Source organism: Lagenorhynchus albirostris, chromosome 7, assembly GCF_949774975.1.
Source record: "Lagenorhynchus albirostris chromosome 7, mLagAlb1.1, whole genome shotgun sequence".
Lineage (NCBI taxonomy): Eukaryota > Metazoa > Chordata > Mammalia > Artiodactyla > Delphinidae > Lagenorhynchus > Lagenorhynchus albirostris.
This window is the reverse complement of record NC_083101.1, coordinates 112,822,726-112,839,601: the sequence shown is the minus strand read 5'-3', so window position 1 is coordinate 112,839,601 and position 16,876 is coordinate 112,822,726. Positions and strand designations below refer to the sequence as shown.

At 51.3% G+C, this 16,876-nt stretch overlaps 1 protein-coding gene across 9 annotated transcripts in view; it reads right to left on the bottom strand.

Moving 5' to 3' along the window:
- The window catches only part of SH3RF1 (SH3 domain containing ring finger 1), a 161,615-nt gene that overhangs the window by 41,801 nt on the left and 102,938 nt on the right, over positions 1-16,876 (bottom strand). For all 9 annotated transcript variants that reach the window (XM_060155845.1, XM_060155844.1, XM_060155848.1 and 6 more), the window contains exons 3-4: positions 12,932-13,207; positions 12,023-12,118 (exon numbers count right to left, since the gene is read on the bottom strand). In XM_060155845.1, coding sequence (XP_060011828.1) covers positions 12,023-12,118; positions 12,932-13,207 — 372 coding nt within the window. The remainder of the gene's footprint in view (positions 1-12,022; positions 12,119-12,931; positions 13,208-16,876) is intronic.

Below are 16,876 nucleotides of genomic sequence, written 5' to 3'. Positions count from 1 at the left end.
GGCCCAGTGCCCAGTCCCCAGGGACGATGCTACTGGGTGGAAATTCATGCCACTACCCCTTCAAAGCAGAAATGAGTGTCTGCCTCACGTCACAGTCCTCTGCAAACTGTTTTTACACAAGGGCAACGGGGAATTTGCTTTCCCGTCCCTGCAATTTGGGTAACAAGGCTTTTGTTTTGGGATGATCTAAATACAAAAGCAAGCTTAGTCTTCATTCATAAAAGGAGACTTCCCCACAGCAGAGGAATAAACGGAGAGACTGAAGGGCGTAGTCAGAAGTCTCTTTAATGGACCCGGAAGCCTCCCCCAGGTAGCAGCTCCATTCAGGCGTCTGTAGAGATGTGCTGAACGAATAAAGACGTGCTGGCCTCTCAGAACCATTGAGGGAAGGGAGCACTGCCTCAAGACCAGCACTGTCCCACCAAAGTAGAAAGAGAGCCACAAGTGTGATGTGAAATCTTCCAGTAGCCACATTTTAAAACATAAAAAGCAGCAGGTAAAATTAATAACGTATCTTACTGAACATACGGAAGATGTCATCCCTTCGGCATGTAATCAGTATAAAGTTACGGAGACAGGTACGCCCTCTGTTTGGTATGAGTTTTGCCATCCGCTGGGCACTGGCCTCCCGCCTGCATCCCAGCTGGGACAAGGCACAGCGAGAGTGTCCCCGGAGGCGCATCAGCAGCTCACGGGGCGCGCGGGTGGGTGGGGTGGGGTGGGGCCTGTCTCCTGAGTTCATCGAGCGCAAAGAACGTGCGGAACGGGAAGGACACCGACGTGCGCCTCCATGCCGCGTCTCTGCAGCGTCCTGGGCCCGAATGGCTGGCCAGGAACACGGCACTGCCAGCCCCACGCTCGGAGGAGCTGCTTCGCTGACCAGTCCCTTACCTTCCCCTCCGGTGGCCCCGGTGACTGGAAAATAAATACGCTAGCATGTTCTTTTCCGGGTTTCTGACTATGAAATGTAAGGGATGAAGGGATGGAGCACGTCATCGAAACCCTGAAAGAAGTTTCCTTCAGGGGAGCTGAGGAAAGGACCATCGAGCCTGGAGGTGAAAGGCCCAGGCGGTCTCAGGCCCCCACCCTAGCCGGCTGAGGAACAGCGGGGCCATTTGAATGCCCTGGCTTCAGGTTGACACACCAGGACGGGAACCTCTGTCCTGTGCACCAGGGGGCGCGGGGACAGGCCTGTCACCTGCGATGCGCCGCACGAATGTGGTTTACTCTCACCATCACTCGAGGCCCAGCCTGCCCTTCACTTGCCCCGTCGCCTGGGGGGATGCGGGTGCGTGTCTCCTGTTTCTCAGACGTCACATGAGGCTGGCCTTTGCGATCTAGAAAGTCTTATGCCCATACAAGGGACAAATGCCTTTTCTCAACACCAGACAGAAAGACCCCCTTCACAGTAGGCAGAGGCCGAGACCCCGGGTCCACGGTGACCGGAGTTAAAGCTCGGGGACACCTCCCCTCAGCCCTACTTCCTCTGAGCAACTGTTATCAGCGGGGCGCAGTGCCGGGCGGGGAGAGAGACATCCCCTCGACCCGGCAGAGAAGAGGTCCAGGGAAGCGGCACCTGGGTTTCTAGCAGTAATCGGGGGCTGTGCCGTCATGTGTCTGCAGAGCTGGGGCAGGCGAGGTCAGGGGACGCCGGCAGCAATGGTGGACGCTTCAGCGACCTAGGGAGGGTCTCTCTCTCTCTCTCCTCTTCCCCCCCTCCTCTCTTCTCCTCTCTCTCCCTCTCTCTCCTCTCTCTCTCTCTCTCCCTCTCCCCCTCTCTTCCCATCTCTCTCTCTCTCCCTCTCCCTCTCCCTCTCTCTCTCTTTCGCTCTCTCTCTTCCACCTCTTCCCATCTCTCTCCCTCTCCCTCTCTTCTCTCTTTCGCTCTCTCTCCCCCTCTTCCCATCTCTCTCTCTGCTCTCTCTCTCTCCCTCCCTCTCTCTCTCTCCCTCTCTCCTTCGCTCTCTCTCTCCCCCCTCTTCCCATCTCTCTCTCTCTTCTCTCTCCCCCCCTCTTCCCATCTCTCTCTTCTCTCTCCCCCTCTCTTCCCATCTCTCTCTCTCTCTGCTCTCTCTCCCTCTCTCTCTCCCTCCCTCCCTCTCTCCCTCTCTCTCTCCCTCCCTCCCTCCCTCTCTCTCTCTCTCCCTCTCTTCCTCTCTCCTTCGCTCTCTCTCCCCCTCTCTCTTCCCATCTCTCTCTCTCCCTCTCTCTTCTCTCTTTCGCTCTCTCTCCCCCTCTCTCCCCCTCTCTTCCCATCTCTCTCTCTCCCTCTCTCTCTCTCTCTCCCCCTCTCTCCTTCGCTCTCTCTCTCCCCCTCTCTTCCCATCTCTCTCTTTCTCTCTCTCTCTCTCTCTCTTTCTCTCTGCAGCTGCTGCCAGTGTCAGCTGATTCTTTTTTAAAGGAAAGCTAGACATTTAAGCCTATGTAAAATCTCCTGATTTTCCATCTGAACAACGAATTAAAACGAAAGCACCCTGCAAGCCAAGCGTGGAAGTCCTAAAGGCCATGCCAGCCGTGGGCTCTGACAGGGCAGGAAGCGTGAAGAACATGCAGGGCCAGGAGGGGGCGACGGCGCCCAGGACCGCCGGCTAGGAGGAGACCAGGGGGGCGGGGCCGGCCGGGGGCGGGGCCGGCCGGGGCGGGGGCCGGGGGCTTTTGCAGGGAAAGGAAGAAGCAAGCATCACGGCTGGGGTCCCCATCGCGGGAGGGTAAAGCACGACAGCAGCTGGCCGGCAGCCCGGAGGGCGATGACCGCAGGGACAGCCAGTGACCCTGGGGATTCTGGCAGGAGAGGAGGAGGGAAGTGGCACCGTCACTGAGGGGCGTGCAGACAGCGTACAGCCCGAAGACGGCGAGAGGCTGACCCTCCTCCAACAGGAAGGGGAGCCTGGGCGAGCAAACACTGGAAATGGAAACCAGCAAAGGTGCGCGGATGCAGCCCTGTCTGGGGGAGCAGGTGCGGAGGGGCAGCCCTGACCCCAGGACGACAGAGACGCCAACAGTGACCACGCAGGGAGGGCGGGGGGAGCTGGACCCCGAAGGTCAAGGCTGAAGGGCAGGCCCACCATTACCTCGGCAGCGACAGATCAATCGCGGTACCCAGGAGAGCGCCCAATGGATGACTTAAAACCTGGGCCAGCTCACTGCCCTGTGCTCCTGGATCTGACAAGACACCAGGTTTGGGGTGTGTTTCTCTCTCACCAAACACACACAGTAAACAAGAAACGTCTGGTAACCTAAAGGATACGATCAACAACACATTCCGTCTTCAAGGACCTCGTGAGTAGATGCAGGAAGAAATATACACACATCCATCCCAGGAGGTTAAGAATATGGAACTGCCATTAAATTCTAAGCAAGCATTTGTTGATGTGACAAGACACACGGACAGAAATCCCACGTTGATACGTAATCAGTTAATAAACCGGTGAACGATATTTCGCCCCCCTCCCCTGGAACCCAAAGTGTTGGGGGCAGCAGGTGGGAAAAAGAGAGCCAGGAAGGGATCGGCACAGAAGAGGCCATGCGGCGACCCCGCACAGGGGTTTGGGACCTTCCTCCCCCTTCCCGCCTGCAGAGATGCCTGCTCACCCACCCGAAAGGCCCGGGGGACAGGCCACTCCACTGTCACCAGGGCAGCTGCTCCACACCACCTCCTGACACCCTTCCTGAAACACATCTACTTCACTACAGGGAAGCTCCTTCCCAGGAGCTTCATCAAGGTGCCACAGATGCACACAAATACGCTGGACACTCATTCTGTCTCTTCCAGGACACAAGACAACCCCTGCTTAATTAAACTGCACCTACTTCACTGCTTTTATTGGGAGGGGGGGGGCCGCATTGGGTCTTCGTTGCTGTGCGCGGGCTTTCTCTAGTTGCAGCGAGCGGGGGTTACTCTTCATTCTGGTGCGCGGGCTTCTCATTACGGTGACTTCTCTCCGTTGTGGAGCACGGGCTCTAGGCGCACGGGCTTCAGTAGTTGTGACACGCGGGCTCAGCAGTTGTGGCTCATGGGCTTAGTTGCTCCACGGCATGTGGGATCTTCCCGGACCAGGGATCGAACCCCTGTCCCCTACATTGGCGGGCAGATTCTCAACCACTGCGCCACCAGGGAAGTCCCCACTTCACTTCTTTAAAAAACCTTAGTTACTATCGAATTTAGGGTGTATAAAGCAATGTGATAAAAATTCAAATAATAAAATTTAAGACCTTAAAATATTGTGGTTTTAATGAACGTGTGATTTTTTTTCTTAAAAAAGGCAACCTCAGTTCTTTGAAATTGTTGAATGGTTCATCATTTCTGAAAATTAACCTTCTGCGTGTTCAAACCTGACAAGTTGTCCCTAGTCTTGATGAAAAATCAAAATGAACTAAACACTTCTTAAGCGAAGCTTGGTAATAGCAGTGATTCTGTACCAACCTTAGGAAGACCAGCCATCATCACATATCCTCAGAGGCAACTGCGGGGCAGGGGTCTAGGGCAGACACAGGCTGTCTGAGAAAGACCACAATTCACCTCTCAATGACTGGCTGGGTGTCCCTAAACAAGACACTTGTTTAAAAAATGGAAAAATAATTGACTAAATTACAGTTTAGCTCCTAAAACGTTTATTATGCAGTCACAAAAACTGATGGTTAGTAGCACTATAATAGTGTAGAGAAAGGCAAAATCATATGTGTGGTCTCATTAAATAAAGCACAGGGAGAAAGAATGGAAGGATATTTACCAAAATGATATGTGATGGGCCTAAGGGTTCATTCTTTCCTTTCCAACTCTTCTGGAATGTGATTATACCATAGACATAAAATCATTAAAAATGTTTTTTTATCTACGAAGTGGCTCCCAGGAAAACACTGAATCCTATACACACGTAACTACACTCTTGGCACGCGCCAGGCTTTAAGAACGGACAAGCTGCAAACGATGGAAGTTTGACACAAGGAGAGGGCTGCTCTGTTTTGTTTCTGCAAAGGAGGATCAGGGAAGAATGGCTTCATGAGAAATGATAGTTTTCATCAAGACCCTGAAGAAAGGGTGAGCTTTCCACAGACACATGGACCAAGAAACATTCCCGATGAGCTGTAAAGGTATGGAAAATTCCCAGGTATGGAATTTTCCAGGAACAATCATCAGACCAATTTAGTGAGGGCCCAGGGGAATACGGCCAGGCTAAAGAATTTGAGGACTCCTAGGGGAAAGCGCTGCGGACATTAGACACCAACTAGTCATTACCCTTGGCCTCTGCTCCAGGCTCCACGGGACGCCTGCAGGTTTATGTTCTATGAAACTACCCAGAGTGCTGGAAACTGCCTGCTCGTGAAGCGAGAAGTCGATAAACATTAACCCATCTTTGGAATCTCAGCTCCCAGAGTGTGTTCCTGATGGAAAACAAAAGGAAACTCTTAAATTGTAAAGAGGCTGCTGCATAACAGATGGGGTGCAAACTGCCCTAAATAAATCCTTTCCTAATCTACAGGGCTCCTTTTCCGATTGGGTCTGGCCAGGTTGCCTCGAGCTGTCCGCAGCGAGCAGGGGTTTTTCCTCGAGTCCAGAGACCTGCCTCTGCCCTGAGAAATTCGGAATCCAGAGATCCTCTCCCCTTCCGTCATTGTGGCAAAACAAAATGCAACTATTGCTTGCACCAAGCTGACAGCTCTCAGAGGATACGAGCGCAGCGCAGGACAGAGCCCATGGGGCTGAAAGCCCTACTCAAAGCAGGGCCGGTGTAGACGTGGAGGTGAACGAATGTATTACACTGGGCACGGGGTAAGTCTCCGTCACCGGTTCCTCAACAGCAACTCGATTTCATTTATAGACATTAATTTACCTCCCTCACCAGTTCCTCAACAGCAGCTCTAGATTTCATTTATAGAAATTAATTTACCTCAAAAATGGAGGGAGAAAGTTAGTGCGGCAAGCAACTGCCTTCCTGACTTGCCAACAATGTCTCTAAATGTATTTTATAAAAATTACTTCACTTCAGAATTGAAGGGGTATTTGGAAGCCAAGCAATATCATAATTCTCTTTCCAACTGGCCCCCAATTTTCCTACATTTCTCGTTTAAAAAGAAAAGATTTCAGTGAATTGAACATTTCACTTTTGCATTTAAAAGGAAAAGAATACATCCCAAAATACGAATGACAGAATATCTTTTTACATTGTTCCATCCGCTCTCTCTGATGAAGAGATCAAAGATGACGATTTTGATCCTCGGTTCTCATTACTCTCCAGAACAGGGGGCCCCAACTGGCTGAATGTTAGGAAGCAGGCTGCACAGCAGAAGGTGAGCAGCGGGCCAGCAAGCGAAGCTCCATCTGTATTTACAGCCGCTCCCCATTGCTCTCATTGCCGCCTGAGCTCCGCCTCCTGTCAGATCAGCGGTGGCATTAGATTCTCACAGGAGCGCGAACCCTACTGTGAACCGTGCACGCGGGGGATGTAGGTTGCGCGCTCCTTATGAGAATCTAATGCCTGATGATCTGAGGTGGAGCTGAGGCGGTGAGGCTAGCGCTGGGGAGCGGCTGCAAATACAGATTATCCTTAGCAGAGAGGTCTGACGGCACAGAGACCGTCATAAATCAACTGCAGACTCAGGTCACAACCTTATCAGTGAGTGGCAAGTGAAAACAAGCTCAGGACTCCCAATGATTCTTCATTATGGTGAGTTGCATAATTATTTCATCATATATTACAATGTAATAATAACAGAAATAAAGTGCACAATCAATGTAACACGCTTGAACCATCCCCAAACAATTCCCACCCCACCGCCAGTCCATGGAAAAACTGTCTTCCACGAAACCAGTCCCTGGTGCCGAAAAGGTTAGGGACCGCTGTTCTAGCACAAAGACTCTAAGAAGTAAAGTGAACAATGCTCTTCGTAGCTCCTTCAAGGGGCACCTTGGCAACTTCAAACCCGATACCTAAACCTGCACCTGTAATTCCCTGAAACACAGATGACATCTCCCAAGTCCCCATGTCCACAGAAAAGGAAGCTATCATCCCCCTGAAGGCCGCTGGTGCTCCGGGAGACGCACACACGTGACTTTCCACAGTTAAAGTTGATGACACCGTTCTGTTCCCTGGGCACAGAAATATCTCCCAAGATTTGTCTGATTCTGAAAGTTGAAAACAGCAAACCTCTTTACACTTTAAATATGTGCAGTTTATTATATGTCACTGATAACTCCATAAAGTTATTTTAAAAGAATGAGTATCCTTAACAATTAGGCCACCCTACGTCTGCTCAAAGTGAGCCAAAGGAATAGTGTCAAGCAGGTGAAAATTCATGTCAGCACGTATCAAGGAGATCATCCGTAGAGGCTCCAGGATCTAATCCACAGAGTACGGCCACCGTTATTTGAGTCTGGAAAATTCTAAACTAGGCATAACCAAAGATTCACCCAGCTTCATTAAAAAACAATCTCCCTAAAGTCACCGGAGAGACCTTGTGCTTTGAGGATGGTGGGGTCCGGATGTATCACCAAGATAAACCGATGAGAAAATACATGGCTGGGTAGCGAATGCTGGGCGTTCTGGCTGAAAAATGTCAAAGTTGGCCACATCTGAAACCAGTTCATTCCTGATGTCGGCTCAAAAGGTCCTTGGGTTGCTCACTCACTCATTCAACCCATGTTTACTGAGGGTCAACCAGGGGGAGGTGACACGCGGGGACCTCGGGAGAGCGGGTGAACCAGACAAGATGCTGACCCTGGGAGCTCACGTTCCACGCAGGGTGGACACTGGGAGACAGTAACATCCACAGATGAGACAACTACAGGTGACAAGATGCGGTGGAGTGATTACGATGACAGCGGTGGTGACGGCCACAGTCCCCCCTACACACCTCTCGCTAGCTGCAGGCAGCGCACAGCACCGCTGGACGACCTCACCCTGAGGGCTCTACCATTTTACACATGAGGAGACCAGTCACGCCACAATCACCGGTCCAGCCAAGACTGGAATCCAGGCCGTCTGGGCTCCGAGCCCAAGGTTTTCCAGGATCACAGCACCTGGTGGGTGAGGCAAAGCAGGTGGAAGAGGAAGGACCTCTTTAGACGAGGTGGTGAGGGCAGGCGTGCCCACAGAGGTGACATCGGGGCAGCGATCTAACCCGAGGATGCAGCCCTTCCTTCCGGCAGTTAACTACAGAGCCAGACAGCTGCCTACCAGGCCACACCCACCTCACGCCACCTGCACACGAGGAGTGCTCACGTTCACATTCTATCTGCAGCAGAGTTGCTAACCAATTTTTTTTGTTGAAAAAACTGGGTGATAGTTTATATGAATGACTAAGAATCAAAATATTGTACGACACATTTAATAAAAATGTATAGCTCATAAGCCTACAATACACAACAATGTTTGAAATTCATCCAAAATGCCATATTCAGCACTTACTTCATTCAAACTTTGGGCTTGCTAGGAATTACGTCATCTTTGTCCAAATGACCAGGAAATGTGAATGAGTCAGCTCTGAATTAATGAGGGTGTTAAAATCGTTCGGTTTTGGAGAAGCCCGATATTTCTGAACAAAACAAAGAGCAAGCTACCGATTCCTTTTTAAAAGCGCACTCACTCCTCGACAAATACACCCCTTTACACATATCCTGACACGCTGTCTCCAAGAGGCCCCTGGGTTTCCCCAAGAAACATCTACCTTCCCTACAGAACAGAACCCACAGCCTTGGGGCTCTGATGGGAGAGTGTCCAGGGGAGCATGATGGTGATCAAGGCAGGAGACCCCTCACCTTTACAGAGACCCGAGGGGCAGAATTCAAGGACATTCACGTGGCCGTTCTCTCCCTAGTCACCCCCAGCCACACTCTCCTTCTCTGCTCAAACTCTGCAGAATCTGGTACTTTAATCGGAGGTCATTTGTCGGCAGGTCACCGTTTTCTCACCTCCTGTGATACAGGTGGGGAGCCCGGTGCACAGTCCTGGTGCTGGAGGGGAAGGCGGAAGGGAGGTGGGGAGCAGGGATGGGAAGGGCACAGCACCCCACCATTGCCTCTCATGCCCTGGGTCCCCCGACTCGGCTCTCTGCTCAGCCACCGCTGACACTCAGCTCCCAACTCGACCCCAGAGGTCCTGCTCCAGGCCTGCATCCCACCCCCTAGCCCATCCTGCTCAGAGTTTCTGCCCCAGGCAAGTCCCACGGGCATCTCCACCAACCAGCCACCCAGCAGGAGTCGGGGTTCCAGCTTCCGCTGTGACAAGCCCAGATGCCACTCTGCAGACTCAGTTCTGAACTCACTTCCTCACAAGACGTGGCGCTGAGATTCTCTTATAGGACCACTGCTATCCTCTGGGTCACGGTCCGATCTGAGCTCCAAACCATGGTGCACAGGACACAGCAGGGCCAGGCCCTCTGAGACACACCATCACACACAACCTTCTCACACCTTGGGGGGTAACAGTCTGGGGGAGCAGCACCATGAAAAAAGCAAAAGCGGGGCTTCCCTGGTGGCGCAGTGGTTGAGAGTCCGCCTGCCGAGGCAGGGGACTCGGGTTTGTGCCCCGGTCCGGGAGGATCCCATGTGCCGCGGAGTGGCTGGGCCCGTGAGCCATGGCCGCTGAGCCTGCGCGTCCGGAGCCTGTGCTCCGCAACGGGAGAGGAGGCCACAACAGTGAGAGGCCCGCGTACCGCAAAAAAAAAAAAAAAAAAAAAAAGCAAAAGCACCTAACCCTGGCGGAAACCTAAATGTATATCTACAAGGTATAAGAAAATAACTTGCAAGTGGATTTTTGTAACACAGTCTGTTTTTACAGTGAGGTATGGTCTGGACCCTAAAAGGGTTTACAGAGCAAGAGAAAGACATTATTCAGGAAAAAGCCCCAGTTTTTGATTCCCATGGTTAGCTGGCTTCGCTCCATGTGAGGCTGCCCTGCAAGACAGTCTACGCTTTACATGGATGGCTGAATTTCGGTAGGTTGCTACTGAAATCCGCCACCCCTTCTTCCCCTAAAGGCTGAATCCCCATGCTAATCCCCAGGTGCCAGAAACTTCCATCCTATGGCCTTACATCAAAGGGAAGCTCACGGTCTCCCCGGGAGAGATGATGTGTTCACCTCGTCTCAACTGGCAAAACTGTGGCTCAAATGAGGAAAATACTCTTGTGAAAGAAAAGAGGCAGAAGAATGAAAGTATTTTCCACTTGGGCAGAAGTTTATCTTTCCAACCGAAGTCAGAGTAAATAATCCTCATGACTCAGGTGACTCTCGGTGACTCTGGGTTTGCCGTGGGTGGATCTGTTATGCCTATCACGCAACTCTACACCTGCCCAGTAACAAAAGCACAGCAATCCTCTTCCACGCCTCACACGCCAAGTGCTAGCAAGTAGTATTGCTAATACCCAGCAAGCGAAGACAGGCTCTCACAACTAAGCTCGCGGTACCCACACTCCTCACTGTAACGATTCAGATGCTTGGGAACGCGTGTAACTTTTTGTGACCGCAGTTACAATATGTAAGTAACGTGCAGGAAGGATTACCTGAGAGCTAAGAATTTTTTTTCTACTGTTTACTTTCAAAGGAGGAAAACATATTTTAATCAACAGGAACAGCTGAAGGATACGGATACACTTCAAGGCTTTTTACATGGTCTGAATTACCTTTCCACAGATTCACGGTAGTCCAGGGGAGTTCTACTAGGAGAACGCTGGCCATCTCACAGTCTGTGGGGAGACTGAACGCTGGCTACGATGACACAATTTGTCATTTTTGTCCTCAGAACCACGCCAAAATAAATGCCTCAGGTGAAAAGACGGGAATACAAGTGGTGTGGGTTTTCTTTTCTTACATCTTAAGATACATGCTTTGATATCTTAAACAAGAGAATTACTCTCAGTTTCCCGATCTGTGCTGTCTCTTACTTTCTGGCCTGTGCACCTGCTGGTTGTGCGGCTCGGGTGTCCTTTCTGCCATAACAATGCACCTTTTCCATGCACATTTACCCAGGACACAGACATCACTAAGAAATCGCTTCTTCCCAGAAGCCTTCTGTGACCTCAGCTAACCTTGTACGGTTGTTTGGGCTGGTCTTTCATTCTTTGAAAATCCCTTCAAATTTTGTTTTTGACATGAGAGTCTCATGACTAAAGGACATGAAAGTTTATGATAGGTATAACAGATTCACTTTGTTATAAAACAGAAACTAACACACCATTGTAAAGCAATTATACTCCAATAAAGATGTAAAAAAAAAAAGAAAGTTTATGATATACGATGTAATAAGGCAGAATGTAACTTCCTAGTTCATTCTTAATTTGTGTTATTCTTTAAAATAATACATGTTAATTTGCACATATTCCTAAAAAGCCTTCGCTGAAGACTTCGCTGAATCGGGTGGGCCATGCCTTTCCGAGTAAAGCTGGTTAAAGGGGGCAGCGTGGCTCGTTATTGCTGGGATGGGGTGAAGGTGGTTCATTGCTTATTTAACGTTTTCTGGAGGCTACCGTGCAAATCACTGTTGCAGTTCTGAGACGTGGGGCACGTGGAAGAACGCGTCAACAGACAGAAACACGCATCTCTCACCTTAGTCGGGACCTTCGCCAGCCTCTGACCACACAGCTGCCGACAGAAAAGAGTGGCTGCAGACAGCACAGGGGCCGGCAGGGAGCCCAAGGTCCCACTCAACAGACACACCGATGCCCTTAGCAGGGGACAAAGTGCAGAGTTCAAACGTTTCCCAGTCTCCTGGTCCTCAGGAATTGTAGGGCAGGGTAGAGGAATTCCATCCCAGGATTTAGAACAGCTGCATTCCTGGGGCTTTGTGCTATGAGGGCTTTTTTCTTTTATTAATCGATTAGGTTTTCGTCTTTCTTTTTTTCCCTCTAGTTTTATTGAGACATAATGGACATGTAACACTGTATCAGTTCAAGGTGTGCAACAATGATGCGATGCAGGTACATAGTGAGAAGTGATCCTGAGGATTTCTGAATACTCAAATTGCACACTGAAGACTGATTTGCTAAGCAGAACACGAACACAACTGACGTTTCTACAGACGGACTTACCTCAACGTACGAAATTGGAAATATTCCTATTTTGTCTGCCAGCATGCCTTCAGCCCAGTTTTCGTCCACTCTGCGGATCACAGTCAGAACGTCATCCTGAAGAAACAAGGAACGTTACTCTACCTCATCCCAGGAAGCTCGCCACCTAATTTTCTTTTCAGTATGGGACTCAAGTCGTAAGAGTACATGAGTAGAAGTTCCATGACGTGTCTTCAGGATGTGAATGGAAGAAGCTGATGAACTGAATGGTAATTAGCAGTCAGCTTGGCCTCCCCCATCAGAACAGACAGCTGTAAACTACCAGCCCCTCCACCGAGGGGCTGACGGCTGAATTTGTTTAGACCCACAAATTGCAACCTCAAATCCCACCCAGGCCCCCTGAACCCCTGGTCCAGATTAATTTTCAGGCTCTTTTCACTTTTTCTCTGATAATACACCAAATACCCATTTAAGTGTACACCCTACTGTTTTTCTTTACCAAAAAAAACACAACATTCTGCTCAAAATCCCAAAGCATTTTATCAATTCAGTAGATAGTCTTGTGTGCTTTGCAGCAAAGAAATTTTCATATAAAATAAGGAAGCAATGACGTTTCACTTTGTTATCCATAATTCAGGGAATTAAAATCCCCGAATGGCGCACACACACCCCGAAACGTAGCTCAGAATTACATTTAGGCCCTAAATACGAAAATGATACCACACAGCACATCAACCAAAATTATCTTTCACAGAGAACAGTCTGTGCACAAAATTACTGTCTTTGTGACTCTGAGAAGCCTGCTTCCAGATATTTTTAGAAGCACAGTGAGATAGTTCACATGAAACTATCATATGTTTTTGCACAAGGAAACAGAAGCCACAGTCTATGCAGTCAGGTACAGAGAAGGCGATGCTGTTCTCACTTTACCTTTGCAAACGGAAGGCAATCTTTGTCGGCTTCCTTGTCTTTAACTTCAAAGTCATAAAGTGCTTTGCACTGAGGCGGGGGCTGAGGTAACGGTTTGATGATCTGCACGAAGTTGGTGGGGAAAAAGCCATGGACCCCGTTGACCTCCCCGTGGTACCAATTTTCATCCACTTGTCGCCGCAAAATGATGATGTCACCTTTGCTGAATTTAAGGTCCCCGGGCTCTTTGCCTTCGTAGTTGTATAATGCTTTGGCACATGGTAACTGAGGTATTCCCTAAAGGAAAGAGAAGAGTTTTAATGAAAGAACGGTCCCCACATGTCTGAAAATCCAACTGTATTATCATGGTTGTTAAGTCAAGGTCAACTCCACACTTTGCCCTACAAAGAAAACCTCACATTAAAAAGCTGTATACTGGGCTTCCCCGGTGGCGCAGTGGTTGGGAGTCCGCCTGCCGACGCAGGGGACACGAGTTCGTGCCCCAGTCCGGGAAGATCCCACATGCCGCGGAGCGGCTGGGCCCGTGAGCCATGGCCGCTGAGCCTGCGCGTCCGGAGCCTGTGCTCCGCAGCGGGAGAGGCCACAACAGTGAGAGGCCCGCGTACCGGAAAAAAAAACAAAAACTGTATACGTACGCGTCACCAAGAGCAAACAAAACAAACAGGAGACCGTCCCCGGCCCCTGAGCTGGCATTCTGTTCCTAAGGCTAATTTAGTGAGGCTTTTGCCTTATTTGGGGTTTTTAGTACATGGAAGTGCTGCTGTGTCTGGCTTCCTGGCGTAAAACTCAAAAACTCATAAAAAACTTAATTTCCGCTATTAACTACTTTACTCAGCAGGATAAATGATAAGCACCAAAAAAAAAAGAAGGGGAGGAAAAACTCAGAACAATTCATTCATTTACTAACTGCTCTTAAGCTTGACAGATAAGCATCAGAGTTTGGCTTTTGGGGAAAACTTTTCCCACGGCATTCACTGTGGGCAGCAGCTCCTTCTCCTTCGTGGACTCAGGGATGAGCTGGGGCCAACTCTGTGCCGGGGTCTGGAACGGCCGTGAGGAGGTGAGGCACCGCTGCCGGCCGCTCAGAGGTCATAACCCGTGATCATGCACACATAGCCTTTACAACCTACATACGACCACTCCCCCTTTGCTCTTTCCTGCCTAGAGAGCACCGTCAGGCTGAGATGCTAACAGACGGGGTTTTGGATGTGACCACACTGCATTATGGTTTTAAGTGACGGCTTTAACACGTGCGTGTGCCCCCAGGCAATCTAATCACCAAATGGACTGGATATGATACTCCCTCTCCGGTGGCACTGGAGGTGCCCTTCCTGAGCATTAGGTGTCACTTTAAGACGACTTCTGGCCTCTCCGGGTCACGGCTGCCTACCCCTGATTCAGAGGATAAACGGCACGTCAAACAGCCAAAGTAATTCACTGAAGGAGATTCCTGAGCTCCTGCTTTTTCCGTACTTACTCATTTATTCATCATCCGGAAAACATTTATCAAGCTTTCCCTTTTTCCCAGGTGTGTGCGAGTGCTGAGGACTGAAAGGGGGACAGGCACAGCCGTTCCCCTTAAGGGACAAGGCTCTAGAAGTCGTTAGGCCAGAGGGCAGGGACTGAGTGACCCGGGGACGCAGGGACCGAGCTGTGACAGCAGCAGAGGGCAGAGGTCTTGGGGTGGAGTGGGTGGGAAATTGAAACACTTCCTGGAGGAAGGGACACATGAGCCACATCTTCAAGGAGACAAGAGGAGCCAGCAGGAAAGCCGGAAAAGAAGAAAGAGAGAGAAAAGCAGGGGCGTTGGGGGCAGCATCCCCAAAGGCAAGGAGCACGCGGGGCAGAGGGACCGGCTTGACGGAGAACGCGATGCTCAGGAGGGAGCAGGCATGCGAGTGCACACAGGTGGGCAGGCAGCTTACAGGGGCCCCAAGTGACAGGCTGAAGCGTCTCAACTGCTGTGTCCTTCAGGCAGCGCCAGGCGGGAAGAACCCTGCCAGGAGGGCGAGTCCGGCCGGGGGTGGGGGTGGGGGTGGGGGTGGGGGGAGAGAATGGGCAGGGGGTGGGCAGGCAGGGGGACGGCGATGGTTTTTTTTTTAAGCTATTTTAAAGTCTCTCCCTGCCCCTGCCCCCTCCAAAAAAGTGGATCAAACCCTGATGGCAACAGAACTTCCTAACATAGTTTTGCATAATTAGTTTAGCTTCCAGTCAGAGATTCAGCGTCTGGCCCAGCTTTGCTTGGTGAGGTATTCTTGCTTGGCGTTAGAGGAAGAGCCGGCTGCTGCTGTCGACTGCTGCGGGCGGGGGGCCTGGCCAGCCTCGCCCGTGGCCTGCTGGGTTTGCTTAACAGGAGCTGCTCCAGAGGACACCGGAGCCCAGCCTTCCAGAAGTCCTTGGACCCTGCAAAGGCCCTCTGACCTTCGGACCCTGCTTCTAACGACACGACCCCCGTCACGCAGGCCTGACCGAACCCCGTCGACTACTCCAATGCGCCCTTCGGTTTCCCCTGCGGGACGCTGATGCCGCCCAGTCCTTTCTTTGGCTTTTTTTTTTTTTTTGCGGTACGCGGGCCTCTCACTGTTGTGGCCTCTCCCATTGTGGAGCACAGGCTCCGGACGTGCAGGCTCAGCGGCCATGGCTCACGGGCCCAGCCGCTCCGCGGCACGTGGGATCTTCCCGGACCGGGGCACGAACCCGTGTCCCCTGCATCGGCAGGCGGACTCTCAACCACTGTGCCACCAGGGAAGCCCCGCCCAGTCCTTTGAACCGGGGTTGCAGTCTTGCCGTGCTGGCTTCAGGGAAGGGTCGTAGGTCCCGTCCCCTCTCACAGAAGGGCCTCGCCATGTCCTCTACTTTACCGTGTGTTTCTGGAAGTCTGGTAGTCACAGTTCAACAATACTTCCTAAGACACACTGGAGGAAATGACAGTAAATAAACAAGCAGTAAACAGCGCTCTGAGCGACACAGCCGGAGGAGCGAACCGGCGCTCGGAACACAGCCCTCGCGACATGACTGGTAGCCCTGCGGCCGGGATCCCAGCCCAGCTGCTCACCTGCTGTGTGATCCTGAGCAGGTGAGCCTCTCCGGGCCTAATTTCACCTTCAGGGTGCCATGAGGACCAACAGAAGTAAAGCGTGTAAACCACTGCAAGCGGCCGGTGGGCAGACGCGCCATCACTGCCACCGTCCAGCAGGAAGGGCGGGTCAGCAGGGACCCAGGGCACCTGAAAACACGTCCGTCTCTGCAGCCGTATACGCCTCCTTTTGCACGAATTCACACAGCACTGGCATTTCCAGAGCACACTCACTGTGCAGCAACCCAAAGCCTGCTCCTCCTAGGGAGGCGTCAGGACTTCACGGGGGGCGTTTCTGAAGCGCACGTTTGTTTTCATCTTCTGGGTGAACAGAAGAAATTACAGACGCACCGACACGCCCTGTCTAGTAGGGGGTGGCGTTCTGTGCGAGGCTGTATCTCACCCTGGCAGGGCCAGTGCAGGGAGCTGGAAGGCTGTGTGAATTAACTGAAGATCCTATTACTGGCTCGGTGACAGAGAGCTCTGTGCACCATTTAGGGCCTGTCCTCTCGGTTTTCTCCCCACCTCGATTAGCTCTGTTTGGCCAGCCAAACGCAGCACCGAGACCCAGATCCGGCATTCAGGACCGCTTGGACTGCTCCCTGGGGAGACCTGTCAGCTCCCCAGTGACCCACAGGACGGCTCTTTTCTCATGTGCTGGTGTGGGAGGGAAGGAATGTATTTCTCCGTAGATCATTTCCACGCACCGGCGGCCTGATGGACTTACTAACATTCCCATCAAAGCAATTCTACTAAGTGTTCCTAAAATCATCCAACATTCTTAACACATGAGCAGCAAGAATAAAACTTCAGGCAACAGTGATGTGCGTTACGGTCAGCCGGGTTACATCCCTGACTGCCACCGGAAA